This window comes from Gopherus flavomarginatus, chromosome 5, assembly GCF_025201925.1.
Source record: "Gopherus flavomarginatus isolate rGopFla2 chromosome 5, rGopFla2.mat.asm, whole genome shotgun sequence".
NCBI classification, from domain to species: Eukaryota; Metazoa; Chordata; order Testudines; family Testudinidae; genus Gopherus; species Gopherus flavomarginatus.
Window position 1 is genome coordinate 98,455,636 of NC_066621.1, and position 27,016 is coordinate 98,482,651.

At 46.4% G+C, this 27,016-nt stretch overlaps 1 protein-coding gene and 1 long non-coding RNA gene across 4 annotated transcripts; one reads left to right on the top strand and one right to left on the bottom strand.

Moving 5' to 3' along the window:
- Nucleotides 1-6,667: 6,667 nt before the first annotated feature.
- CHAC1 (ChaC glutathione specific gamma-glutamylcyclotransferase 1) lies at nucleotides 6,668-10,024 on the bottom strand. The gene is made up of 3 exons (XM_050954888.1): nucleotides 9,674-10,024; nucleotides 9,051-9,086; nucleotides 6,668-8,169 (listed from the first exon to the last, which is right to left on the bottom strand). Exons 1-3 carry the CDS (start codon nucleotides 9,875-9,877, stop codon nucleotides 7,765-7,767), a joined length of 645 nt encoding a protein of 214 aa, XP_050810845.1. The 5' UTR covers nucleotides 9,878-10,024; the 3' UTR covers nucleotides 6,668-7,764.
- A 234-nt stretch (nucleotides 10,025-10,258) lies between these two features.
- LOC127051925 (uncharacterized) lies at nucleotides 10,259-26,020 on the top strand. 3 transcript variants are annotated; one of them, XR_007774635.1, is made up of 5 exons: nucleotides 10,269-10,339; nucleotides 15,169-15,274; nucleotides 15,596-21,989; nucleotides 23,541-23,638; nucleotides 25,593-26,020. It is a non-coding gene; the product is annotated as an uncharacterized LOC127051925 (long non-coding RNA). The 3 variants fall into 3 exon arrangements; XR_007774636.1 differs by lacking the exon at nucleotides 15,169-15,274 and having other exon boundaries at nucleotides 10,259-10,339; XR_007774637.1 differs by lacking the exon at nucleotides 23,541-23,638 and having other exon boundaries at nucleotides 15,596-21,985.
- Nucleotides 26,021-27,016: the final 996 nt, after the last annotated feature.

The window sequence follows — 27,016 nt, forward strand, 5'->3', positions numbered from 1 at the left end:
ACCACCCCAGCTGCCCTTTTTGGGTACTGGGCATGTCACATTAGCCGGGGGATGTAGTGAGTATTACAGGCCTCAGGCTTTCTTTACTCACAAAGTGGCACAGGTCAAAACTAGGACGCTGACCTTTTTTAAGAAAATGACTAAATTGTGACATTCTGTCAGAATCTTGTTAAACAGGAAAGCCCTACGGAAGTTCCCCTTCTTCCGGAACTTTTCATCACTCTGTCTGACATTGATAAGCTACAGTAACAGACCGATGATGGGAGCTATACAGCCTTCTCCACCCCACACCTAGGACTGGAGGAAAGATACTTTTCCTTAAATTCTCCAGCCTCACCATAAACAGCTCACTGAAAAGTAAAGATTGTAGCTTGATGAACCTTCCTTAATTCCTCCCATCTTTGAACGATAACAGCAGAAGGAGTATTACCCGCCAGAGTCTGTTGCCCTTGAACATCCACTGTCCATTTCCTAGCAACTAGACTGTGGTCTACAGTACCAATTCTGGTTTGACTGGATGGAGACAAACTGTCCTCTCCCTTCTCCTTGCTCTACAATCATTAAATAGCAGCACTGGTTGCCTGTTGCTTAGTCACTATCTCTGTCAGCCATAACGTGTATAGTATCTTTACAGCCTTCAGTAGTTTGGCAAGGCTTAAGGCTATTTATGCTCTGTTTAGGAATAATTCACCTTGTCATCCTTTTTCCTTTGTGTTTTATTGCTAAAGGTGTTTCCTTGAAAACAAGATGTGATTCTTAATACTTGCGCTGCTTTCTAGCGAAGGGACATTGGCAAGCTGGAAGGGTTTGACAGCTGGGAAAGAAACCGAAGCTTGCAGGTCAGTTTGGCAGCATGAGGAGTACTTAGTGTAGGAATGGTGGCAGGGGTCAGCAGCAGGAAGGGGCTCTGGCTTTAGGAAGTGCAGGGCCAAATTCGAACATTTTCGGCGGGGCCCTGGCAGGGATGACTTAAAAAAAAAAAAGTGGAAAAAAAAGCCTTTCATTTCTTTCATGTATTATTTACTTTCCATAACTATATGAATAATAAAATTATATATTATATACATTGCATCATATATGCTGTTGATTGGCTATTAATGACTGCCATTTCACCCTGGGGGTGTGCACATGTGTTGGTCCCAGCTGCTCCCTGACCCCCTCATTGAAGCAGGTGTGCAGGGTTACTGCCCTGCAAACTGCAGGGCAGCAGTGGACGTGGGGCTGGTTGGAGGCAGGGCAGGGGCTGACTGGAGGTAGGGTCTGGCTGCAGGCAGGGCAAGGGGTATGGGGCTGGTTGGAGACAGGGGGTGTGGGGCGGACTGGCTTCAGGCAGGTCCGCAGGGGGGTGCAGCAGGGGTTTGCAGGTCTGGAGACAGCGGAGTGTGGAACTGGCTGGCTTCAGGCAGTGGGGTGCAGCAGGGGTTGACTGGAGACAGGGCAGAGGGTGCAGGTTGGGCAGGGTGTGCAGGGCTGGTGCGGGCAGCAGTGTGTGTGGGGCTGCCTGGCTTTGGGCAGGGCTGCAGGGGTGTGTGGCAGGGGTTGGCTGGAGACAGGACAGGGGGTTTGGCAGAGGCTGGCTGTGGGCACGGGGTGCAGAGCTGGCTGCAGGCAGGGGGGGCCGGACTGGTGTGGGCAGGTCAGGGGGTGCAGCAGAGGCAGCTGGAACCCCAGCCCTTTAAGTAGTCCCCAAACCCCCTTCTACCCTGCCCCGGGCCTTTTAAATAGCCGTGGGAGCGCTGGGGAATGCATGGGGGAGGCAGGGCTCCGGCGACTATTTAAAGGACTGGGGTGGCAAAGGCAGCTGGAGCCCCGGGCCCTTTAAATAGCCCCCGGAGCACCTCACTGCCCCAGGGCTCTGGGGGCTATTTAAAGGGCCCAGAGCTCCAGCCGGGGTCGCGGGGCTTGCCGCGCTCCAGCCGGAGCCGCCAGGATTGCCGCACTCCGGCTGGAGCGTGGCAAGCCCCGCTGCCCCGCTCTCCTGGCAGGAGCTCTAGCTGGGAGAGCGGGGCCATGCTGCGCTCCCGCCGGCGCTTCACTCAAAGGAGCGGGACCATGGAAGACCCCGGAGCAGACCGCAGCCGGGGACCGGAGTAAATTAAAAAAAAAAAAAAATTAAAAAGGTGCCTAAGGCGAGGGGTCCTCTTAGGCGCGGGGCCCAATTCCCCAGAATCAGTCAAATCGGCCTAAAGCCAGCCCTGCTGCTTGCTTGTGGGTGGAATTAGCAACTGGGAAGTTAAGTGAAGCTTAAAGACTATGATACAAGATTAGACACTGGTTGGTACCTGAGGAGAGATCCCATTTACACACACGAATGCTTATCTGCTGTGCTCAGACATGAGTGAGTATGACGTAGATCCTCAAAGATATTTAGGTGCCTAACTCTCTCTGATTTTGAAAAGACTGGTAATACAAGAGAGAACTTTTTACCATTAGGCTGTATGTTTGAATCCAGCCCAGCAGTTCCCTAATGTTGTTCCTAAGAACTGTTTAAGGAGGCCTCATATTTGACAGTGGACAAGTGTCTACACTTTGTTTCAGAGGGGTAGCTGTGTTAGTCTGGATCTGTAAAGGCAGCAAAGAATCCTGTGGCTCCTTAGACTAACAGACGTTTTGGAGCATGAGCTTTCATGGGTGAATACCCACTTCGTCAGATGCATGTAGTGGAAATTTCCAGGGGCAGGTATATATATGCAAGCAAGCTAGAGATAACAAGGTTAGTTCAATCAGGGAGAATGAGGCCCTGTTCTAGCAGATGAGGTGTGAAAACCAAGGGAGGAGAAACTGGTTTTGTAGTTGGCAAGCCATTCTCAGTCCTTGTTTAATCCTGAGCTGATGGTGTCAAATTTGCAGATGAACTGAAGCTCACCAGTTTCTCTTTGAAGTCTGGTCCTGAAATTTTTTTGCTGCATAGTTAAACTTAAGGTCTGCTATAGTGTGGCCAGGGAGGTTGAAGTGTTCTCCTACAGGTTTTTGTATATTGCCATTCCTAATATCTGATTTGTGCCCATATAACCTTTTCCATAGAGACTGTCCAGTTTGGCCGATGTACATAGCAGAGGGGCATTGCTGGCATATGATGGCACATATTACATTGGTGGACGTGCAGGTGAATGAACCGGTGATGGTATGGCTGATCTGGTTAGGTCCTGTGATGGTGTCGCTGGTGTAGATATGTGGGCAGGGTTGGCATCAAGGTTTGTTGCATGGAGTGGTTCCTGAGCTAGAGTTACTATGGTAGCATTATCAGCAGAGGAGCCAAGGGCTGAATGGCTGTGGTGCCTGATCTATTTCCTTCTGATGAAAGATGGTTCTGATGCAGAATAGGCAGAAAAGTTTATTTATATATTTCAGAAGAAATGATATAGTCATGTCATACATGATGAAACTTTCCTTTCCAGTAACAACTACGGAGGCTTTGAAACAGCAGCTTCTAAAATCAGAGATTTTTAAATCAGCATGTCTGGATAACTTGCATCCAAGAGTTGAAAAAGAAAAAAAACTGGCTGAGGAGCTCCCTCGACCAGTTATGTTAATTTTCAATCAGTGCTGGAACACTGTGGAAGTTCCAGAAAGCTAATGTTGTGCCAGTACTCTAAAGGGGGAAAGAGGATGACCTGAGTAATTACAGTCCAGTCAGACGAGCATTGATCCTGGGGAAGACAATGGAATGCCTAATACAGGACTCGGTTTAATGAAGAATGTTAATTAATGCACATCAGCATGGTTTATGGAAAATAGATCCTTTCAAACCAACTTCATATTTTTTTGAGACTACACATTTGACTGAGAGAGGTGATAGTGTTGATGTGCTGTACTTAGACTTCTGTAAGGCATTTGACCTGACATTTTGATTACAAAACTAGAATGATACAAAATTAATGTGGCACACACATTAAATGGTTTTAAACTGAGCTACCTGATTGGTCTCAAAGCATAATTGTAAATGGCGAATCACTGAGCAGGCATGTTTCCAGTGCAGCCCTGCAGGTCTATACTATCTAACATTTTTATCAATGACCAGGAAGAAAACAAGATCATCACTGATAAAGTTTGCAGATTACATAAAGATTTTGGGAGTGATAAATAATGAAAAGGGCAGATGATACCACTACAGAGCAATCTGGATCACTTAGTAAACTGGACACTAACAACTGCTATGCATTTTAATATGACCCACTATGAAGTTATGCATCTAGGAACAAAGAATGTAGGCCATACTTACAGACTAGGGTGGGGTATGGTGAGGGACTAACCTGGAAAGCAGTGACTCTGAAAAGGATCTGTGGGGAAGGAGGCTGGTTTTATGGTAAATAATCAGTTGAAAATGAGCGCCTACTGTGATGCTATAGCCAAAAGGGCTAATGTGATCCTTGAATGCCTAACAGGAATCTTGAGTAAGAGCAGAGAAGTGATTTTACCTCTGTTGCACTGATATGACTGCTGCTGGAATGATGTATCCAGTTCTGGTGCCCACAATCCAAGAATATTGTTGATAAATTGGAGAGGGCTCAGAAGAGCCAAGAGAATGATTAAAGGGATTGCAAGACGTGCCTTATAGTGATAAACAGATTGAACTCCTTGAGTCTGTTTTAACAAAGAAAAGATTAAGGGACTCTGGCCTGAGCATGGATGTCTACACAGCAATTTTATATCCCCATAGCCTCAATGCTGCGTCCCAGGCCAGGGCTGCCCAGCGGGAGGGCAATTTGCCCCAGGGCCCGGGATCCGCAGGGGCCCCATGAGAGTTTTTCGGGGCCCCTGGAGCAGGGTCCTTCAATCACTCCGGGGGGCCCGGAAAACTCTTGCAGGGCCGGGCCCTGGAGCGTCTTCCACTCCCGGTCTTCGCCGGCGGGGGGTCCTTCTGCTCCGGGGCGGAAGGACCCCCCGCCAGCGAATTACCGCTGAAGCAGGACCTACCGCCAAAGTGCAACCCAGTCTTCGGCAGTAATTCGGTGGCGGGGGGCCCTTCCGTTCCGGGATCCGCTGCCGAAGTGCCCCGAAGACCCGCGGTGGGGGCCCCCCGCCACCGAATTACCGCTGAAGAGCGGGCTGCACTTCGGCAGCGGGTCCCGCTTCGGCGGTAATTCGGCGGTGGGGGGCCCCCGCCGCGGGTCTTCGGGGCACTTCGGCAGCGGGTCCCGGAACGGAAGGGCCCCCCGCCGCCGAACAGGGCTGGCTCTAGACATTTCGCCACGTGGGGGGCGCCCTGTAGCTTGCTGGTCCCGCGGCTCCGGTGGACCTCCCACAGGCGTGGCTGCGGATAATCCACCGGAGCCGCGGGACCAGCGGAACCTCCGCAGACATGCCTGCGGGAGGTCCACCAGAGCCGCCTGCTGCCGACGGCCCCATGCCCCCGGAATCCTCTGGGCAGCCCTGTCCCAAGCTGATGTGGGCCGGCTGTATGGATTTTGTTGCAGTGAAGACATAACCACAGTGTCATGGCTAAATTACAAGGTGCAACAGATTGTTCAGCATGAATAGCTAATGCGTATTTCAAGGGACCACTGAATGTCAAGAGGCCAGTTAACAGCCTTCCAGTCAGGGGTTAGTGTGTTATAGGTTGTAATAAGCAGCCACACTGTGTCTTTTCAGTGTCTTTGGACAGCTCTGGAATCTGAGGGCTATTTATGATGATTATACATTAAATTGTTTCCAATGCTTCTATCTTCCCTCTGTGCCTGTATTTCTCCCTGGTACAAGCAAAACATGTTTTAGCTAGTTACATCTCTTGTTCAGCTGCTTCTTGGAAATGGTAGGGCAGCCTGTTTCTCCTTTCTTGGCATCCTCCCCAAGCTGGAGCTGCAGTTCTGTGCTTGCCCTTTATCCTCAGGAGCACTGCTTTGGAGCTCACAGCAACCAGCCTTTAGGATCAGCAGACTAGAGGTGGATGGAGAGAGAGAATTCTCCTTTTCCTTTGACAGGTGTGGTTCTTCTGCTAGCATTGCAAGGGAAAGTCACATCAGTACTATCAAACTGCACTTATTGCTTACACCATAGAGGATGGCAAGCGCACTTTGAGATGAGACTTTAAAAAAATAGGGATGGGAGTAGTAGGTGGTAGCCACCAGCTCTTAAACTAAGGTCTTGTCTACATTACTGGCTGGATCAAGGGGCAGCGATCAATCAAGCATGGGTCGATTTACTGCATCTAGACGAGATGCAATAAATCGACTGCTGAGCACTCTCCCATCTCTGGTACTCCACCATGGTGAGAGCCAGAGTCATCAGGGAGCATTAGCTGTCAACTTACTGCAGTGTCTTCAGTGCGGTAAGTAGATTTAAGTACATCGACTTCAGCTACGCTATTCATATAGTTGAAGTTGCTTAACTTAGATCAATTCCCCCTAGGGTGACCACTCCTGATATTTGGAGCTTTTTCTTATAGGTTCCTATTACCCCGCCCCTCACCTCCTGTCCTGATTTTTCACACTTGCTATCTAGTCACCCTAAATTCTGCCCCCCTCCCCCCTGCCATGTAGACTAGGCCTAAGTAAGGAGAGAATAGTGGAATTAGTGTGTGGGGCAGTTGGGGACTAGTGTTAGTCTAATTATTTTAGTGTAGTCACTCATGTGCAGGATATTCTCTTGGTGTGTGCCATTAGCTTCTAATCCCCCCCACCCCCAGCTGCATAAGCTTTGCTGCTTAAAAGAATCCATCAGGTTTGTTTTTCATTTTAGTGTCAGTTGGTTTATTACTGGGCACAATACAATTTCACTTTCTCATACACACAAGCCACAGTAACATGTCAGACAAACATTTCTTCTCCCCTATCATAGTTAAACTGTTTAAAAACAAGACTAGTCCATGTTGTCAGAGCCTGTTGAGAAGAATTCTTCTACCCTACCTTGCAATAGCAGCAGCTCTGTCACAAACACTATTTAACAGCAGGGAACTTGCCGGGTGAAGCTGATGAGTTTAGTCTTTACAGCTTCATCAGCTTCCTTCTCCCCCCTCAACACTGTCAGGACAGCTTTTTCTCCATGTGTAAACTCAAGGTCCGGTAAGGGGCACATACTGTGTGCCACACCCTGCACTGCAGGGCATGAGCTGTTATACCAGCAGACAGACATTCTCCCTCTTAAGGAAATATGTATTACTACACATTACAGTAAATACATCTTCAAGTTGCAAAAGTAAGTGCATTGGTTCTGTCCCTTTGAGACATATATAAGGAGGTAGGGCTCATAAGAACCTACAGAGGCAAATTAATTTTATATTGCACAGGAGCCCCAGCATTATACTTTAAAGTCCAGTCACTGTACTGGAGATGGGAGAGGGAAGAAAGAGGAGGTCTCATTTGATACCAAGCATGCTCTTGTCCCCATCACCGTACAAGTGGCTTTGCCCGTCTGAGGTAGAGTGACCGTTATACTGTGAAACACTGCAGTCAAGTCCAGCTCAACTGGTGTCCAAAATAAAAGTACACTGAAGAGGACAGTATCCTCTGTCTCTCTAGAAGAGGCGTGAACATCATGCTGTTCACATTTGACTGCCACAGAACCAAGCCTGACAGTGAAAACTCAGTCATGATCCTCACACCCATCTCGGAGACCAGAAATGGCCACCATGGTTTCCACAGGTGGTGAGTGTGGCAGTTCAAGTATACTTGTAGCAGTTTCCTCGCCCCCAGCTACTAGCTCACTGTCATGCTTATGTCTCCCCCAGTCCAATGTATTTTTTCCTTGCTTTCCTTCCCCCTCATGTCTTTGATATTTTCAAATGAAAATGTCTCCCCTTTCAACCCTCTGAGATAGGAGTCTCATTCACACCTCCACTAAAGGCTCCTCAGCCTGGCATAGACAGGGCAGGATGGAAACAAGGGCCTCCTCAATGGAAAACAAGTGTTCGTCCTCCACCTGGGGACAAAAGTAGCGCATGAAGTCTGCCAGTCGCAGCAGATACTCTATGTTGTGTCCAGACCGACCACTTGAGACAATGATCTGGGCTGCAATGTCCTCTTCAGACGCTGGGCCAAGGTAGGTGGGGTTCTGGGGTGTAGCAATGTAAACTAGGGCCAGGATGGGTTCATCAGCCTCTTTATCCTGGGGGTGGAACTTCACCAGTTTGGTGTCATAGCCCCCCAGGACTGCTTCTCGCATGTTCAAGTACTGGAGCGATGCAGCAATCTGCTCTCCACGAACTTCATAGGCAACACCCCATGTGCATGCCTGAAATTACAAGTGATGGTTATTTGCTGCTGCAGATACAATGCAACAAATGCACCAGCATTTCCTATACAAAATCTTTTGTTTCAGGATCCATGGTCACCCTGTCTAGTTAAACAATGGGAACAAGGCCTGAAAAGATAATCAGGCATCTGAGAAGGGATGGCACAACTGATCCAAGGAAAGAGATGGAGGAAGATATGGTCTCCCTCTTCTGTTCTCCAAGGCAGCAAAGAATAGTTGCCTCTGTCTTTCAAAGTCACAAAGTGCAAAATTCAGCTCTTGGTGTATGCCATTGAAATAAGAAAAACTGACCCCAGAACACTCCCAGCAGCCTGGTATTTTTTCACAGGGCAAAAAGGCTCTCTACTGACTAGTTTATTCTGGAGGGGCAAATCTAGTGTCTACTTTCATCTTGCAGGACAAGGGACCAAATTAATCCCTGGTGAATAGCATCAAAATGAGTGAGTATATTGCTGATTAATCTGGCACAGCATGTCCCATTTAATTTAATTTCCCAGGTCTCTAGTTTTAACTCTAACCTTCTTTGGCTGAATGGTCTAAAGTAGCATCTGCAATTCCCTCACTTCCAGCTGAGTCTGCTGACTAAAAAAAAATATGAACTCCAGCAAGGCCATCATGTTAATTTATACTAACCCACAAAACTGTATCCTAGGGTTGTTTTACCATTATTATGGGATACAGTTGCCAAGGGATTACCACTGCCACGTAGTTAATGATGGAGATGTTGATTAGCTACTGAAATAGTCTAGTATCATTACTGCGGGAGTAATCCAACTAAAGCCACACAATAAACCTGAATAGCAGCAGCTATAGGTTTAATATATTTTATTATAAAAGAGATGCTAGATGCAGATACTTACATCATAATCCTCCTGGAGCGTAACCACACGGCCAGGCTACAGGGGGAGAGAAACACTTTAGAAACCAGATCAAGTACCAAGTCACCAGTACAGGCAAGCTAGGATGATACAGCCCTGCTGACACCCACCGCAGCTCCAGGTACCACCATTACACTGCAAGTCACTGCAGGCCCAGGAGACACCAGCAGCTGCAGGGCACCCAGCATCATAATGATGGCACCAACTTCAGACAGAGTATGGGTTGTGCTAGGAGGCATAGCAGGGTGGGAAGGAGGCAGATTTTTTCCCCTAAGATTATTAGATGTGGAGCTGAATTTACGTGGAGCTGAATTTACAAACAGCTGAATCCTGAGAGAGTCTGGGCAGGTGCCTTTATCAGTAAAAAAGGGACACTTACTTCCAGCAGAGGTATCTAGCCCATCCCAACTGGGCACTGACTGCTCCAAGGGCAGATAGATGCCAAGGGGTGGCTTTGATTAGGCACTTCCTGACACCCCCCCCCATGCCCACGGCAAGGCGCCAGAGATTCACGCCCAGGGTTACCCACCTTCACCCCGGGGCCCGCACTCCCTCCTTGTGCCCCTCTCCCGCCCCCCAGCAGCCGGGGTCCGATCCCCCTTTACCATCTTCTCGTTGCCACGGTGGAAGGTGTCTCCCTGCCAGAAGCGGCGGCTGTAGCCGCGGATGAAGCCCACCTTCCGGGAGCTGAACTCGAAGTCGGGTCTCCACACCAGGGAGCCGTAGCCGAAGATCCAGAGGGGCGTTTTCTGCTCCCCAGCATCCTCCTCCTGCGCCTGGCGCTCCGCGGGCGGCGGGTCCCGCTTCATCGCCCCGCTGCACGGGCTCAGGGGGCGGGGGCGGGGCCGCTGGCGGGTGCAGCAGCGCTGCAGCAGGCTCCCGAGGCTGCTGCACTGGGGCAGCCCCAGCGCGGGGGCGGGGCGGCTCTGCTCGGCCGGGGGCTCCAGTGGCGGGGACTGGGCTACCAGGCAGTGAGCGAAACGCCGGCAGCTCCAGCGCTTTAAACCGCAGCCCGGCGCAAGCTCCGCCCACCTGTCACAGTGAGGTGCGCTAGGAAGGGGCTCGTTGTCCTCGCCTCCAATCAGCGGCTCCGGCTCCGGTCCCTTTCCTCCTTGCGGAACTGTGATTGGGAGGAAGAGCCTTCAGTCCCGGCGGAGCTCGCTCGCTGATTGGTCGAATGCTGACTCCTGTATCAATCCGGGATGATGCAACGGAACGGGGATCTTTCGCCGGGCCGTGCGTAGAGGAAACCCGGCGGCCGATTGCATCAGGTAGCCGGGCCATGGCGAGAGGCGGGGGCGGGACAGATGTGGGGCAGTAGGAAAAAGGCGGGCTCGTGGAACGCTCATAGCTTGAACTAGTCCAAGCCTCAGAGCCAGTTCACTGCCTGGCTCTGGCCCTCACTCTCTAAAATGAGCGCAATCGTACTCCGCCGTACCACAACCTAAGCTAAATAGTGAGATTACACTGAGGGGGGGATATTGTAAGTATCTGGATTGTAGTAGTGGGAAGGGATAGAATACAGTAAAGATCTGGGGTTAAGATGTAAAGAAGCAGGTTATCCAAATAAGTGGCTTGAACTTCCAAACTGTTAAATCATTTAATTACATAGTTTTATTACTGGCATCTCCTCCTCTCCTATTGTTTGTCACCAACTTGATATGTTTTGTCTCAGCCTAAACTGTACAATTTCTAGGGCAAGGACTACATGTTTTATACAGCTCTTCTGGCACAGTGGAGCCCTGTTCCTGACTGGGGCTACAGGAAGATAAATGAATAACAGTCTGGGAGAGAAGTATCAGGGAGTAGCCGTGTTAGCCTGTATCCACAAAAACAACAAGAAGTCCGGTGGCACTTTAAAGACTAACAGATTTATTTGGGCATAAGAGAGGTTTTTTACCCACAAAAACTTCTTTAAATGCATGAAGTGAAAGTTACAGATGCAGGCATTATATAATGACACATCAAGAGACCTCACAAGTGGAGACCTCACAAGTGTTGACAGTGCCAATGTACATGGCAGAGTGGCACTGCTGGTACATGATGGCATATATAACATAAGAAGATGTGCAGGTGAATGAGCCCTTGATAGTGTGGCTGAAGTGGTTGGGTCTTCTGATGGTGTCGGTAGAGTAGACATGGGGACAGAGTTTAATACAGGGATTGTCCAGGTAGTGTCCAGGAAGTGGATCTCTTGTGTGGAGATAGCTGAGAGTGCTGGTAGCATAGGGTCGGAGGAGAGAACCTCAGCCTGGCCCAGTCAACACAAGAGATCCACTTCCTGGACACTACAGTGCAAATAAGTGATGGTCACAAACACCACCCTATACTGGAAACCTACTAACCGCTATACTTACCTACATGCCTCCAGCTTCCATCCAGGACACATCACACGATCCGTTGTCTATAGCCAAGCCCTAAGATACAACCGAATTTGCTCTAATCCCTCAGACAGAGACAAACACCTACAAGATCTTTATCAAGCATTCTTAATACTACAATACCCACCTGGGGATGTGTTGTACCAATTATATTAGACCAGTAAAAACCAGCAGGATCTTATTAAAGGGGACAAGGCAAAGATGCCACATTTATTATGATAACAATTTATGACTAATGACTAATATCTTAATTCTTATACACACACATTATACCTAATACCTATACACACACACACACATTCACATTATACCTAATACCTATACACACACACACACACATTCACACACACACACCCACATTCATCAGGTGTTCCGCAGCTGCTGCATAGTTACCAGTCCTGAAGATAGCTTAAGTTCATGGCTTGATTTTGCAGCTTGGGTTCATAGCTTGTGGCAGCTATCTGGCCAGGAAAGCTGGGCACAAGGCTGAGCTGGATCTCTGTTGGGCAGGCACCGATGTTCTTCCATGTTGGCAGCAGAATGTTACGCAGAGTCTCTCATCTCACCCTTCTTTTTTTATAGGCTTTTAGTTTGGATTCAAAGTCTATAGGTCTTGCTGTGTCACACTGCCTCTGGGTTTAGATTGATCACCCATCAATTGCAGGCGTGACTTTCAGCCTTGGACCTGGCTTTGATCTTCCTTCTGTTGTTCTGTTGTCCTTTTCTTTTTAGGGTGGATGCTTCTTACTTTGTTTAGGGCTGTTGTCTGGGTCTTCAGCCATTGGTATTTGAACTTTATCTCATCAGGACAGGCTGGGGCTGGAGGCTGATTCAATCATTCATACATAACTCATTCACACATCTAAACTAAACTAATAAGATTACAGCAGGGTTTGCAAAAATGAAGGTTGGAGGAAGCTTTTACAAAATGGAGTGAGTGTTTTAAAATGGGGTTTGAATTACAATATGGAACAGAAGTTACAGTGTAGGCAAGTGTAGTGAATGGTGAACAGAAGTTACATTAATAAAGTGAACAATTAAAAACAATTTCATTTATCAATTCTACAGATGTGGGGAAACAGATTGACAGAGCGAGACAGGTACCCAGAAATCACCTACTACAGGACAGGCCCAACAAGGAAGACAACAGAATACCACTGGCCATCACGTACAGCCCCCAGCTAAAACCTCTCCAGCACATTATCAACAATCTACAACCTATCCTGGAAAACAGTCCCTCACTCTCACAGACCTTGGGAGGCAGGCCAGTCCTCGCTTACAGACAATCCCCCAACCTGAAGCAAATATTTACCGGCAACTACACACCACACCACAGAAACACCAACCCAGGAACCAATCCCTGTAGCAAACCTTGTTGCCTACTCTGTCCCCATATCTACCCTGGGAACACCATCAGAGGACCCAACCACATCAGCTACACCATCAAGGGCTCATTCACCTGCATGTCGACTAATGTTATATGTGCGAGCAATGCCATTCTGCCATGTACGTTGGCCAAACCGGACAGTCCCTACGTAAAAGAATAAATGGACACAAATCGAACATCAGGAATGGTAACATACAAAAGCCAGTAGGTGAACACTTGAACCTCCCTGGACATTCTGTAACAGATTTAAAAGTCACTATTCTTGAACAAAAAAACATCAGAAACAGACTTCAAAGAGAAACAGCAGAACTAAAATTCATTTGCAAATGTAACACCATTAATTTGTGCTTGCATAGGGACTGGGAGTGGCTGGCTCATTACAAAAGCAGCTTTGCCTCTCGTGGAATTAACACCTCCTCATCTATTATTGGGAGTGGACTACATCCACTCTGATTGAATTGGCCCTGTCAACACTGGTTCTCCGCTTGTGAGGTACTCCCTTCTCTTCATGTGTCATTATATAATGCCTGCATCTGTAACTTTCACTCCAGGCATTTGAAGAAGAGGTTTTTTACCCACAAAAGCTTATGCCCAAATAAATCTGTTAGTCTTTCAGGTGCCACCAGACTCCTTGTTGTTTTTACTGGGAGAGAAGGGCTAGGATGGAAGCAGTACTGGTTTAATGGAATAGAATGAGGGTAATAGTGAGGGGAGTGGCTGGGCTGGCGGAAATGCTGGGCATAGGGGAATGAATGAGAAAGTGCCAGATGAATTAAATAATAATCAACGTTATTACAGTAGCATCTAGAGAGCACAACTGAGATTAAGATAGGGTATTGTTAGATTAATGGGATAGAAGTAGTCAGTATTGGATTAATTATATAGGAATAGCGTCCTAAGGGAATTGTTTGAAGTTCCAGAGTTTGCAACGTTTTAAACTGAACTAGACCAAGCACAGGAACACACCCTGATGAAACAACCCTGCAATGATCTAAAAGCAATTTACATACTCTGTGTCTCTGATATCCAGCCACCTTGAATAAGCATATTAGCTGGATGATTCTGATAAACAGATCAGAAGGAAAATAATTAAAAATGCTGACAATGAAATTATCATGTTGATCTATAGGCCAGATTTCCCCGTGATGCTCTGGTAGTCATGCTAAGAAGTGAAAATGCTAGCCTGCTAGGAATGCATATTTTCAGTGATGTACTGTATTAAACAAATACACATACTTATGTTAACAAAATTTTGATTGACTTACCAAAAAGATATAAGTTAATAACAAATGTCTGTATATGAAAAAGAGGAAGGAATAAGACTGAAATTGTAAATGGGACTGGCAATAGGAAGGTCAATTTGTAAACCAAATTCAAAGCTAGGATTAGACAAATTGTGCAAGCTAAAACTGTCTTGTCTTCAGCCTGCAGGAATGGGTTTTTACAGATTGTGGTGATGTCTTTCTCTTTCTGTTATGTGCTGTCTAATTAACTAATTATATTAATAAATCTAATCAAGCTTACTTATGCTCTTTAATTACTGAATAAATTCTAACCTTATTAAAACTGGTTGATTACAATTTGGCAACATTCAGTAGCCTAAGTATTAACAATCTATATTTTAAATGAATGGGAGCTCTTCAGATTGCTCTTAGAACTACTGAGGTTATGCCATAGATGAATTTGTTTCATTCTATAGCTACAGCCTCATATAAATAGAAGATCCCTTCAAATTCAGAAAGTTTCTATGTAATCATATGAGTTTGACATTTATCTAAAAGAAAACATTAAATTTTAGTGATTAGTAGAGCCACTAAAGAAAACCTAGCTTTTTTCATCAGTAAATCTCACAAACACCTTGCAGAGGTGGTAAACCTAATTATTCTCATTTTACAGACAGGAAAACTGTGGTACAGAGTAGTGATATGAGTTTACTAAGGTTACCAAGCAGGCTAATAGCCAAGTCAGGAATAGAACCCTGATGTTTCAAGTCCCTGTCCAGGGTTCTGTCCACTACAGGGACTTGTCTGGTGCCATGGTGCATTCTGACTTAATTTAAACCTGGTCCAAAATACCATTTATTTTTCTCAATGATTTGTTTAGGAACATTCATCATATTGTGACAATGCCATAAAATGTGTAACATTGCCTTAATGCCCATGCAAAATTCTTCAGACCTCCAGCAGGCACCTTCTTCACAGTTGTGTAGTGGTGAGTGCATGGCCCTCAGTTGAGTTCTGTGAGCAAGAGAGTTGCCCAAAGTATTTGTGATTGAGAATTGTGGTTCAACATTCTTCCACGAAACAAACTGTGATTTTTTTCCCCCACTTAGCTTTAAGGACGTGGAGTGACAACCTGGCAGAGGTCAACCCTCAGAAGACGGGACCTGTGTCACCTGTTTGCAAAATTAGATGTGGTACCCATTAAGATAGTTGCAGGTGAGCAAGGGATATGCAGGCAGGGACTTTAATGCTTTGCTGTATGCTGCATATAAATGGAAGGAATTTCTGCTACTGAGCAGGCTGTAGAAGAGATTGACTTTGCAGCGACACTGGTTTAAGCAATATCAGTGCTCCCCGAGAGAGCAAATCATCTTCTCAACACCTCTCTGCATTGGGGCCTCAGTGAAATAGTCTTCTCACAGGTTTGTGTTGCCCCCATAATGGAGATTCTAGTAGTAGTCAGGGATTGGAAAGCCTAATTCACCCTATTGCAGCAATCTGAGTGCTTGTACTGATGTTCTCCTCTTACGCTTACAGAAGCTGAGGGCCTGTGGTACAGCAGACCTATCCATCTGAGGACGCCTAGGCCTACCCTGTATGCTTTAAGCCCTGAGATAAATATCTCCATTCTATCCTACTGAACATGTTCTTCACATCTGGAAAAGTGGAGATGGCCGTGTAATTGGAAAGTCCACTCTCCTAATCCTGAGCTGTACAGAGCACTGGCAATTCCAATGTGAGCTACAGGTGCTGATCAGGCCCAAAACGAGAGGTTTCTAAATGAGAGCTGCATTTCTCACCGAGAAAAGAACAAGTGGAAGAGACAGACTAGTGTGAGCATGCATTTCTCTGTCCATATGCAGATGTTTTGCCATATTGGCAATATTTTGAGTTCCATGGTAAGTACATATTGACAATTGGCAAAGTCTCGGTGGGCCCAAGTTGGGAGGAGATTGAAGAAATCAAGGCTTTGCTGTGATCTGCAGCAAGAACATGCTCCTTCTCTGTGCAGAGAAAGTACTATTGGGGGATTCTGCATCTTATGTTTCACAACAGCAGATGATCATTGTTGGCCAGATTGAGAGCCCCTTACTTGCAATGATAAGCAGTTGTTCACATGAGGAGTCCTGTTGTAACGATTTGTATAGGTAGCTGTTCATCAGTATTCAGGGTTTACATTCTGGCCCTGTGTGTTTCCCAACAGAGGTTGTGAGATGACAAGAGTCTTATCTTATTTAAGTGGAAGCAAGAAATGAACCTTGGAACGTGGCAGGCAGGAGGCTGGAGCTGTCACTTAGCTCTCCTTGTTCTCCAGCCTGGTCACAGACATGCAAGACTCTAACCCAGCAATGGATGATTAATTGCTGGACATAGCGAAGTCTAGGTGCTCGTCAGAAGGGCTACAAACTGGAGAACAGGTTAGTTTTGCGGACAAGTCTTCCAGACAAGTCTTCCATTGTCCAGGGCTGGCTCCAGCTTTTTGCCGCCCCAAGCGGTGAAGAAAAAAAATTAAAACAAACAAACAAACGATTGAGCAGCTGCTGAAGTGCCGACGACGTGTGAAGAGAAGGAGAGTGAAGGACCCAAAGCCATACTGCCGACGAAGAATCAGACGTGCCACCCCAACAACAGTGGAATGCCACCCCTTTCTATTGGCCGCCCCAGAGACCTGCTTCCTTCGCTGGTACCTAGATCTGGCCCTGCCATTGTTAGACTATCTGGCACCAAAGTGCCCTTGCAGTTCTCCTCTCCATGCTGATGGGTGTATGAGTGTGGGCAATGGAGGCATAAGAGAAAAAATGTTCATTTATTTGCAAAGTCTCCTATCCTAGATTTTACCTGCCACAGTCTGTTTAACTTCAGCTGAGATCATTAACTGGCTGTGTTTAATCATTAAGCAGTTAATATTAACCTCTAAGTGAAGCAAAAGCCTCCAATATCAGCCCAGGTTAGGAGTAATGATCTTAAGTGAAGCAGAGGGAATGTTAAAGTCCAGTTTGGTGCTCGGAAATTATAAATTAGAGCATTACATAGGCCAACTGTACCAATACAGGCAAGCCATGCCTCAGTTTCCCATACAGGCCCCAGGGCTGATGAAGTTGCTCATCTTCTCCACCAGGGTTCAGACCAACAGTCACCACCTCCTCCCCACCTTGGAAAAGAATATTGTCCCTCTCAGAGTTCATTGAAGCCCTGGCATAATTTTAATACAAGTAACAACATTCTCCAGCCCCCAAAGTAAGACAGGTTAAAATGAAGCAAGTCTCCATCCTCACTGTAGGCTGCCTACCGAAAAGTCAGCCTCAGCACCTATTTCATTTCTCAGTTCCTTTTCCCTTTTCCAGGGCCCCACCCTTCAGGCCATGTACATCACTGTTAACAGGCCTCTTCTTCAAGCCCTGTACATCTATTCCAGTGTCTCCACACCTCGGCCACCTTCATGCTTGTTGCAACTTTTCTCCTCCACAGCCCTTAACTCAGGGCTTCTGCAGGCTGGCTCCCTGCAGCGTGCCACTCCCCAGACCCCCTTCACCAACACCTACAAATCTTACCTCTGCTGAGCATTGTCTCATGGTAACCTCCCTCCAGAATCAATCTTCCTTTACTAGGCTCAGCCTATCCTGACTGAGCTGGGTCTTCCACTTTGCTTACTGGCCTCTGTCTGAGCTGTCAACACAGCACATTCCCCAACTCTGGCCAGTCCTTAGCCAATGCAAAGAGCGTGCTGTGGGTATCTGCACCAGCAATTCTCAAGACTGCTCTCTCAAGTCTCACATAGCTCCCTGCCACGCCTTCCTACCACCTCCCCCCCAACACACACACACTTTTTTTCTTTTCCTGGTGGAGCAGATTTGACTGGATAGTCTATTGTCACCACCAGTTATACCTCTTAACCACATAGCAGTTTATATTCTCTCATTGTGCTAAGAGGAGAGATATGTGTGCAGGAATAAATCAAATGGGTGCCGAGGAGCCAATCTGGAAAAAGACTAGGGGATCTGGCCTCTTCTCTGTGCATGTGTAAATGGCGATGGCTATTAGCATTAGTGATACTAATGCTTATATGTTCATACTGCAGGGAGAGCAGACCTCCAAGCTAAAGCACATGGATGTTATAGATGCCAAGATAAACAGACAGGTGCAAAGGGGAGATATGAGGACAATGATGTCATGGAGTGTTGAGGAGATGGATGCACATACAGGGATAAAGCAGAAGGGGATAAAGGAGATGGAAAACTAGAAATCTGGCAGTTTATTATTGCCAGTCAGACAGCTAGTGGAAAGGAATGTCATTGATATGTTAACAGTGGAAGAATTAAAACACATCCTATCCCAGGCTCACTGACATTTAAGAAGGAGAAAAAGACAATTGTAGATTTAGGTTTTGTGGCCTGAAACTGGTTTTGTCAGGCTATAGAGAAATAAAGACCTGTTTTATATTTAGCAGTAAACACATTGCTCCCTCAGGGCAAACATTCTGTGTGTTAGTCTCAGATGACTGATGCATAAGTACCAACACTGGTTAGGATTCAGTGCAGCTGTGAATCACTGCAGAGCAAGAGAACCACAAACAGGTTTGGTATGATGTACAGGAACAGATTGTAACAGAAATAGTTATCTTCAGCTCAAATTTCAGGTCTGTAAAAACATATCTCGACAAGCCATGGATGTGCAAGGATTGGAAGATGTGTTCTTGTTATTAAGAAAGGGACTGTACTGTACAGAAATCACTAACAGTGAGATAACACAGGGAGTCCTAGGACAGGAGGAACATTGGCCCATTTCCATCCACCCTGCTTGGCATTGCTTTCCGTTCTCTGCAGGGAAAAGAGGAGAGAATTTCAACATACATTTACTTCTCTCCCCTCCGGCTTCAGTGACTACGCTCAGTTTGGAAGTGACTCACAGATTCATACAAACGTAGGGCTGGAAGGGACTTTGAAAGGTTCCACCAGTGCTTCATGCACTGGGCCAGAGCTGCAAGTGATATAAATTGGCATCGCTTTGTTGATTACGGTGGAGCTACATTGATTTCCACCAGCCAAGGAGCTGGCTCACTGTCTCTAGTGAGACTGACTCAGTGCAATTCTTACGGCAGCAACAAATGCTCTTCAGACCTGAATATGGACAGGACAAAGACAAATTGCTATGAACCATCTGCATTTGGTTAGCTTAAACAAACCAAGTGGGAAAGATATTACCACAGCTTCTGAATAAAGGATTGGATGATATAAGATGAAGTGGGGAAGGGTGGGGCACGGTGGCTACATCCAAAGGGATTAGACGTTCATTGGGAATTTTGACTCAGGTGTACAAATACATTTGAATCAATGTTATTCTGTCCTGAAGGGGGGGACAATAAAAAGAAAGGGCAAAGGTTCACTGGTGACATCCCAGTGTCTTTTTCTAAACCAACTGTAGCGACTGTAGTGCTAGTGTAACATGCTGATTGACAGCTCCAGTGACCAATGCCCTAAACAGTGAGGCAGGCTTCCCATGCTGTCCTGGGACTGTGGTTCCATCTTCATGATGCCTTGTGTACTGTCGGCTCTCTACAAATAATGAATTATTAATAACTTGGGGGAATCCACCCATAAGAGTGAGAGGGAAGTTCAGACTGCTGACGCAGCCAACCCCGAGTCTGTTTACTGATACTGGTACCAGTAAGTGCCAGCTGAGTGTGTAGTTTTTGTGATATTGAGTGTCAATCCAAGAAGTGGACTGAGACCAACTCATTGCACATAGATCACATGACTCGCCTTCAGCTAGTAATTAATTTTAATCACCTCTAACCTAACCTGAAACTGACTGGTGATCTCATAATGAAAAACTCCATGTAATCTATTAGCAATCCCTTGTATGAAAGAGTCTCTGACATCTCAGTGTTTTACCTGGAAATCATCTAAAGAAACCAGTTCTCTTGGAGGTTGTTTGCTTCTATACAAAAGAATGTCCCAATTGTTGTACGTTTTCCACAATTTTCTCCCCCCCTCACACCCAGGAATCAATGCAGTTTCAGCACTGCTTCTATAGGCCATGGACTACCTGGACATGCCAGTGTTGCTCTGGCCACATAGTGATAGTTACTCTGTCTTGGAACTGTTATTTCTCAGTCAGCCAGACCACATCTCTGTCCTAGTGCTTACTGTATCCGACTGATCATCTCTTCCAGGCACTGATCCTGTCCTGGCACTCTCAGAGGGCTTATCTATATGGGTTTGAGCAGTTCTAGAGATCACAAGTTCTCTGAATGAAAAGGGGAACTTGTGCTTTATATTTTTTCACCCTACAGTTCCTGAGTGTAATTTCTTCATAATGAACTGAAGATCTGGTTGATTTTGAAGTGATTTGTCTTAGTTAATTTAAAGAAGGCCACATGTTGACTTATTAGAATGCTCCATTCCAGTAATATCACGAAAACAAACTGGCCTGTATGGGCAATTAGATAATAGGCCAGATCCTCAGCTGGTATAAATTGTCCTAGCTCCATTGACTTCAGTGAAGATATGTCAGTTTACACCAGCTGAGGAGCTGGTGCAACATGTCCACAATTACTTCTGCTCTTAGAGCCACAGAACATTTCTCATGACAGATATTAGATCTTCTAAGCCAAGGGTTCTCAAACTTCATTGTACTGCAACCCCATTCTGACAATAAAAGTTACTACACAACCCCAGGACAGGAGAACGAAGCCTGAGCCCCACTCAATGGGGGGCAGGAGGGAATGTGTGGAAAAGCTGAAGCCCAAGGGCTTCAGCCCCAGGCAGGGGGCCTGTAACCTGAGTTCCAACATGAAGGGCTGAAACCCTCAGGCTTTGGCCTCGGGCGGTGGGGCTCAGGCTTCGGCCCTAGGCCCCAGCAAGTCTAAGCTAGCCCTGGCGACCCCATTACAATGGCTCATGACACACTTTGGAGACCTGACCCATAGTTTGAGAACCACTGTTCTAACCCATAAAGAAATAGGACTTTATGTCTCAATCTCAGTAGAAATTCTGTCAGCGATCAGGAGGACATTAGATTCAACCTAGTGGGCACAAGCTTAGACTACAGGAGCTTTTTATTAAGAGCACAAATTGCAAAGCTTCATTAAAGAGAAAGAGAGTCAAGAGAATGTGAACTCTAATAAAAGAGAAAATTGAAATACTTCCTAAATCCACTGTCTATGACAAAGAAAACCAAAAATGATTTAGTAAGAGCCAGCATCTTAAAACATCATTATGGATCTGTCACAGGGTGAGATGGGCTTTTATAGCACTCATGTCCTAGCTTTGACCTATGCTTTGCAGTCCCTTCCAAGACCATGTGACTGTGAACCAGGAGCAAGGCCTTTGAAGAAAGCAAGTTAAAAGTCAGGTCCTACCTCTCAGTAATGAAGATAGCTCAAAGGGGCTCTCCAGCCACCAGGTGTAAGGAAGTGTTGACTGATTTTTAATCTGGCCAAGAAATCAGCCTAGATTCTCCTCCGTATCCGACATCTGTCATTGGGTTGTTAGCCCCCAAGAAAACTTACAAGGTTAAGATATAGATAAAACTGTTATTTTATGTTTAACACAACAGTTAAAACAGTAATAGAGGAATAAATACTAAAGACTTCCTCTATGACTATAGAGGACCAAATATAAACACAGCTATGGCTGTAACAACAAGGGGCTTAAAGCCCTGACCCAAAACTATATAGAGGACAGGTGATAGGAGCCTAGATGTCTCTTTACCATGTCTTGCAGGTTGGTTACAGACACCCACCGACACGATAGGACAGAGCACTAAATGCAGGCAGTGACAGCAGGCTCCTGAGGCTGGGACCTCCAGACAGGTAAGTTGACAACTCTGTTCTTCTCTTCATAGACCTTCCACCCTGTGCCGTCATGTGTCCATGAGTGAACTGGAACCAAATGGCAGCAGATGGATGGGTATCCTCACATAGAGGTACGTGCTGTACCCCAGCAACCCTTACTCTGGTACCCGTCTGCCTCTCAGATGGGCAGCCCTGTGGGACTAGAGGCTGGTCTTTTATACTGCCTTGTTCCTAGGCAGATTACTAGTCACATGACCTGCCTTTAGCAAAAAGGGTGCCAAAGGCTGGGGAAGAAGGCCCCAAACATGGATTCCCAACAGCAACTAAGGGAAATCCAAGATGGCTATGTGCAGATAATGTAAAAATTGAAAAATAAAGAAAGTTCCCCTACAGAAGGACAGGCAATGAGCTTGAACAAGTCCTGGGGAGGGTCAGCAGCAGAGCCCCTGAAGGACAGCAACAGCAGGCTGGGGAAGTTCTGTGGGTGTAGGGGTGGTTCCTTGTGGGGAATGAGCTGGAGATGGAGCCCATGAACGGCTTGGCTAAAGAGACCTGAGGAAGGTCAATGAGGAGATGAGCAACATAAGCAGTAGCCAAGGGGAAAGTGAAGCTGGAGTATATGAGTAACAGGGACAGTTGCTTCCTGAACCCAGTGTGGAGGGAGGGACTCAGCTCCCCAATACCCAGTTGTGCCACCTGCAGCTAAGTGGCAAAGGCCTTATGACAGGGTGCAAGCTCAGTCCTCAGAGGGTTAATGTAGCAGATGCTAGAAGTAAGGACGCAGCTAGATTGCTTACCTGCTCCATTACCCCAGGTAGTCTTATAATAACCTTAGTCCCAGATTTGGACCTTAGCGTCCAAAATATGGGGGTTAGCATGAAAACCTCCAAGCTTAGTTACCAGCTTGGACCTGGTACCTGCTGCCACCACCCAAAAAATTAGAGTGTTTTGGGGCACTCTGGTCCCTCTGAAAAACCTTCCCTGGGGACCCCAAGACCCAAATCCCTTGAGTCTCACAACAAAGGGAAATAATCCTTTTTCCCTTCCCCCCTCCAGGTGCTCCTGGAGAGATACACAGACACAAGCTCTGTGAATCCAAACAGAGTGAATCTCCCTCTCTGTTCCCAATCCTGGAAACAAAAGTACTTTCCTATTCCCCCAGAGGGAATGCAAAGTCAGGCTAGCAATCCAACACACAAATCTCCCCTTCCTTCCTCCCACCAATTCCCTGGTGAGTACAGACTCAATTTCCCTGAAGTAAAGAAAAACTCCAACAGGTCTTAAAAGAAAGCTTTATATAAAAAGAAAGAAAAATAAGTACAAATGTTCTCTCTGTATTAGATGATACAACACAGGGTCAATTGCTTAAAAGAATATTGAATAAACAGCCTTATTCAAAAAGAATACAAATCAAAGCACTCCAGCACTTATATTCATGCAAATACCAAAGAAAAGAAACCATAGAACTTACTATCTGATCTCTTTGTCCTTACACTTAGAAACAGAAGACTAGAAAGTAGAACTACTTCTCCAAAGCTCAGAGAAAGCAGGCAGCCAGAAAACAAAGACCTTAGACACTCAATTCCCTCCACCCAAAGTTGAAAAAATCCGGTTTCCTGATTGGTCCTCTGGTCAGGTGCTTCAGGTGAAAGAGACATTAACCCTTAGCTATCTGTTTATGACAAGTCTAATGAGTGCATCTGGGCCCCAGCTGAGCTGCCTGATTGGCCTAACCCTCCGATTGGCTGAGGGGATCAGCAGACTTGTTCTGAAGGCTGCAACAGGTGAGTACTAGCTGCTCAAAGCTTTTGTCCATGGCTATGGTACCTCTTGCCTTGCTGTGCTACAGGTAATCAGGTTCTGATCTCTAAGTCTGGCTCTGACCCTGGATGCCTATTCCTGGCTGCTGACTCCTGCTCTAACCACTGTGACTGCCCATGTCCCAGTCTCTGGTAGTTAACTCTGACCTGTTAGAGGGGGTTGGGGAAATATAAAGGGCTGCCTGGGTGGCAGTAAAGGGAGGAAAGCTGGGTGTGAGTAGGAGCATAGCTTACAGCTCTGCATAATTGTAGAGACTGTTGATGGTAGTTGCTGCCTTTGTTTTGTTAGTGCTACTGCTTTTCTGTTGGTAGTCTGTCTACGTTCCCATACTGGTGGCCTGACTGTTTTATTTATTGCTGGGAGATCAGTGTGTCAGCCCACTGGCATCTGCCAAAAAGTGAAATGGTCAAGACCTCAGAACAGGCAAAGGACCTCCCCTACACCAAGGGGAGAAACTTTGTTGTGTAGGGTTAGACTTTTGACTGCTCTGTAAGGGGAAGACTTTTACTTTGATTAGAGGGCCAAAGCACTAAATTATTGAACCACCACAAAGAGACTGTAGACCACTGCTGGGAAACTGAGGTACATAACCATTCAGACAGCAGAGGAAAGCTGCTCCTTCACAGGGTCCCTTCCCCTGTACCTTACTACATCCTTCATTGTTTGCAAGAACTATCCCACATCTTGCCTACTTTACAACATTTGACTGTGCTGGAAGGAACACAAGTGAGTGAGTAGCTGCCCACTGTACCCAATGTGTTCAATATTTTGTCAGTTAACTCAAGTGTAACATTCTGCAGATAATCTGGGAAGATATAGGTTAAGGGTCAAGGCTCCTAAGTGACTACAGATAGTTTAAAGTTCTGAATCCTATCAAATTGTTTTATGTAGTGTATATAAGGGAATTAGGATGTGATGGATGTGAGATGTTGGAGGTCTGGAAATGTCAGCAGATTGTTATACTGAGGTGTGCCAGATGTTTTTGTAGGCACTGTGATTATTCCTATTCTTGTGTACATGTAACACTTAGATATCTGTGTGCATTAGGGATTATATTCTAGCTCCATGGGGAATGGTCACTGAGCTTCCACCAGGAACTAAAATCTGGGGGGTATAATTAATGCAAATTCTAGGACAGGTAAACAACTCTAGGGAATCCCCCTATGCCCCCTGGGAATTGCCTGTACGGGCTCAGATTAGGTTCAGGAGACCCAACAAAGAAAGAAAGGGCTCTTGGTATAAATGGTCAGCCTGAACTGGCAGGGGGACCCTCATTTGATCCTCAAACTGATATGAAGTTGTAACCAAGAGGGTGAAACTCTTTGGGAAGGGCTTAAAGGATAGGTAACTTGCCAGGGTCCCCAAGTGGAACACAGGTGACATGTTTCTCTTTGGTTCCAGGATGCACACACACTTGCTTTTGCTCTCATTCCTTAAAGAGGCTTTGGAATTTGTGCCTTCAGTGAAAAGCTTCTGGGCTCTAAGCATGTGCTCACTGGGCTGACTCTAATTTCCTGACACTGAGTATATCTGGGCGCACATCCAGACTAACCCGCGGCATCGGCGGGTTAAAATCGATTGCTCGGGGATCGATATATCGCGTCTAGTCTGGACGCGATGTATCGATCCCCGAGCGCGCTTACATCGATTCCGGAACTCCATCAACCCGAACGGAGTTCCGGAATCGACACGGAGAGCCGCGGACATCGATGCCGCGCCGTCCAGACGGGTGAGTACCTCGATTTTAGAAATTCGACTTCAGCTACGTTATTCCCGTAGCTGAAGTTGCGTATCTAAAATCGATTTTAATTCCTAGTCTGGACGTGGCCTTAAGTCTCAGTAGATAAGCAATCAGGAGTTGCGATATCTTGTAGGGAATTCATTTTCAAATACAAGTGAAAGCCCATTTCTTTACAGGTATTAGAGCTTCTAAACCATAATGAGAGAGGTGCTGAGACATTAACAGCTGCAGTAATCACAGATGGGTTGTCTGTGAGTCTCCAAGTTTGTTCTTGTGATGTTGTTGAAGGGGAACTTTGTCTTCAAGTAAGTCAACATGTGTCTTCCTTAAGTTAAACTAATGTGAACCACTCCAAAATCAATTCTCTTTAGTTTATTATGAAGAAATGCCCCTCACAGGCAGTGTGGAATGAGGAAATAGAAAGCACAAGTTCCCATTTGTGCTCACAAATGCCACAGCTGCAATGTCTTTAAAAGCACATCCGTTTTATTTCAATATAAACAGAACGAAGCACTTCTTGTCAGTGTCACGGGGTTGGCAGTGGATCTCGTTGCATCTTCTATGTGGTTCCCAGCCTGGTAAATAAAACTTCTATGAAACTTCAGTTGCATCCTCCATGTGTTTTGTCTCTGCACCAAACTCTCAATATGACCATGCGGATGTAGCATGTTCTGTAATGATCGTGCTGAAGTGTATTAAGACAGAAATGTAAGGATCATGATGGCATGTCATAGCGTTCATTGGAAAATGGTAAACGGGCATGGGTTTGCATCAGACTGCAAAATGCTGGTACTGACCTAGCCCAGGGCAAGAACAATATGGGGCTGGTTCCAGATACTAAATCTGTTTGAGTCATTTTCTGCTTCTCTATAGGGAAAAGATTGCGTCAAGTCAAAGACACACTCGCACTCCTGCCCTTCCCTGGAAGATGGTGTGGGCTGGAGATAGTGGGTTTGGAAGTGAAATTCTAGCAGTGTCACTATACTGTACCTTGTCTGAGTAAGAGACACCAAATGGGAAAGATTCTATCAGCCTGTGGTGGGGTGTTCACCACCCACTTGCCCTGAAACTGTTAATGCAGACTGAGAAAGGGGCTAATTAACCAGACAGGGCACAGCTGAGGAGAATCACATGACTAAGCAATCCCCTGACTGGGTGAGGGAGCCCAGCTGAGGAGGAACAAGCTGGATTTATAAAGCCAGGAAACTGGAAGCAGAGGGGGCTGCTGGGGAAGTCTGCAGTTACACTCTGGGAGAAGGGTGTACGTGCGGCGGCGGCTGCAGAGACACATAGCCTGCAGTTACTTGTTGGGAGGCTGGCAGACCAAGAGATGGGAAGTGCCAGATGGCAAGGAAAAGGTTTAGGGAAAGGCAGTAAGGTCTAGGAGGGAGCAGACCTTGGCTGCTAAGTAGTGGTCCCTGAGCCAAAACACGGAGTAGAGGGCAGGCCTGGGTTCACCTGCCAGCTGCTGAGGAAGTGGCACTATGAGGCAGTGAATGGGAAGATTGCTTAGGATTGTAGAAGAAAGACATCAGTATTGTGGATGGGGAAAACATGTACAGTGACTTGGCCAGAGGGCCAAGTTGCAAAGAGGTGGCAG